Source organism: Alligator sinensis, unplaced genomic scaffold, assembly GCF_000455745.1.
Source record: "Alligator sinensis unplaced genomic scaffold, ASM45574v1 scaffold1199_1, whole genome shotgun sequence".
NCBI classification, from domain to species: Eukaryota; Metazoa; Chordata; order Crocodylia; family Alligatoridae; genus Alligator; species Alligator sinensis.
In genome coordinates, this window is record NW_005842813.1 from 684,665 (window position 1) to 686,389 (window position 1,725).

At 42.0% G+C, this 1,725-nt stretch overlaps 1 protein-coding gene across 1 annotated transcript in view; it reads left to right on the forward strand.

Moving 5' to 3' along the window:
• The window catches only part of LOC102382677 (serum response factor-binding protein 1-like), a 134,514-nt gene extending 133,843 nt beyond the window's left edge, over nucleotides 1–671 (forward strand). The window contains exon 5 of the mRNA XM_025191407.1: nucleotides 597–671. Coding sequence (XP_025047192.1) covers nucleotides 597–656 — 60 coding nt within the window. The 3' untranslated portion in view covers nucleotides 657–671. The remainder of the gene's footprint in view (nucleotides 1–596) is intronic.
• The last annotated feature ends 1,054 nt before the right edge of the window (nucleotides 672–1,725 follow it).

Consider the following 1,725-nt stretch of genomic DNA (forward strand, 5'->3'; position numbering starts at 1 on the left):
TCCCTCCTCCCCTCAGCAGTGTGCGCACTGGCAGGAAGCCAATCCCCCCCCACCCCCGCCCACCCTGTGGAGGAGCCTCCCAGGCCTGCGGCCCCGCATGTCAGCCCCAAATCCCATGCACCACCTGGCTGGGCAGAAGCCCCAGCCCTGCCCAACATCCTCACTTCCTATGAGGGCTTCAATCCCCACTCTCCCCCCCACCACCCCCCCCGGACGACTTACCTGCAAGGAGCTGCTCTCCAGGTTGCCTGGTGGCCATGTGCATGTATGAGCACACATATGCAAATGGTACCCCCTGCCTGACCACCTTCCTTCCACTCCCCTCACCCCGTGCTGGCTGGAACTCTGCCAGCCTGCAGAGAGCTCTTTGTGAAGGTGGAAAATCCACATTTCTCCATTAAAATGAGTAATCCACCGTTTTCGCAGTTAAAAAGGGAAATTCGGTGGGGGGGAGTTGTTTATCTATGGGAAATGGAAAACCCAGATCCCTGATAATGAGGTATGTCTGGTTTGGGTGTGGGGGAGGGAGGGTTGTTTGTTTGGGGTTTTTTCCCCTGCTTATTTTATACATTGGAAATTAATTTTTGTCATTTCAGGGTTGGGGGAAGTATTTTGTTTTTTTTCCTAAGATATGTTATGGACCATTAGAGAACTAGAAGAGTTGTCACATCACAGATACCAAGCAAATTACATTTATCTGAGCAGAGAAGTGAGTTTTCCTCAGTATATTGAAAACCATATTTGGAGGCTTGCTTTTGGCTTTTTTGCTTTTCATTACGGTTTGTTTAAATTTCATGCTTCTTTATAACCAATTGTAATAAATGAAATAACTATTAAAGATTCAGCATCCACTCCCCCCTCATTTACTGGCTAAGAAAGTTTGCAGTACACATGTACATCATAGCATGACTCAGAGTCATATTACAAAATCAAGGAAGGCTGCATTTTACATTCCTAATATTTCTAAAATGAAAAACAGCTGCTGTTGCTTTTTGGCATTTTTATTTTTTTAATAAAGGAGTATTTCTTTTGCCTCTCTAATATATCATATAATAATAAAAAGTACATAATAATTCTCATCTCTGCTCCGCTCTCTTTGTAGGTCAGTTTTTTAAAGTGATAAAAATAGTACTAATTATACAAAATTGTCTCCCATCTGGAGAGTCCAGATGACTAAATTATCTACAGATAGACTGGGTCAATCTAACATCAGGCTGGGATGCAGAGACCAAATTCCTTGACATTATAAAAGACTGCTTCCTGGAGCAATTAGTCCTGGAACCTACTAGAGAAATGACCGTTCTTGACCTAGTCCTATAAGTAGTGCACAGAATTTGGTGCAAAAGGTAAGTGTTACTCTGCAATTGCTCTGCAGTAGTGACCACAATGCATTTGGGTTTGACATTCACGTAGGAGTGGAGACTAGAAAAAAATCTACTATGGTAGCCTTTAACTTTAAAAAGAGCGACTATATCAAAACCAGGAAGATAGTTAGACAGAAGATAAGGGGCCCCTAAAGAGGTGAAGAACTTGCAAATAGCATGGGAATTGCTAAGGACCACCATATTGAAGACAGAGCAAATGCATACCTCAAATCAAAAGAAAACTGAAAAGTGGATCAAAAGAAAACCAGCATGGTTTAATGACAGAGTTGTAGAAGCAATACCAGCAAAAAAGGTTTCTTTCAAAAAGTAGAAGTCAAATCCTAAGGATAAAAATAAAAAA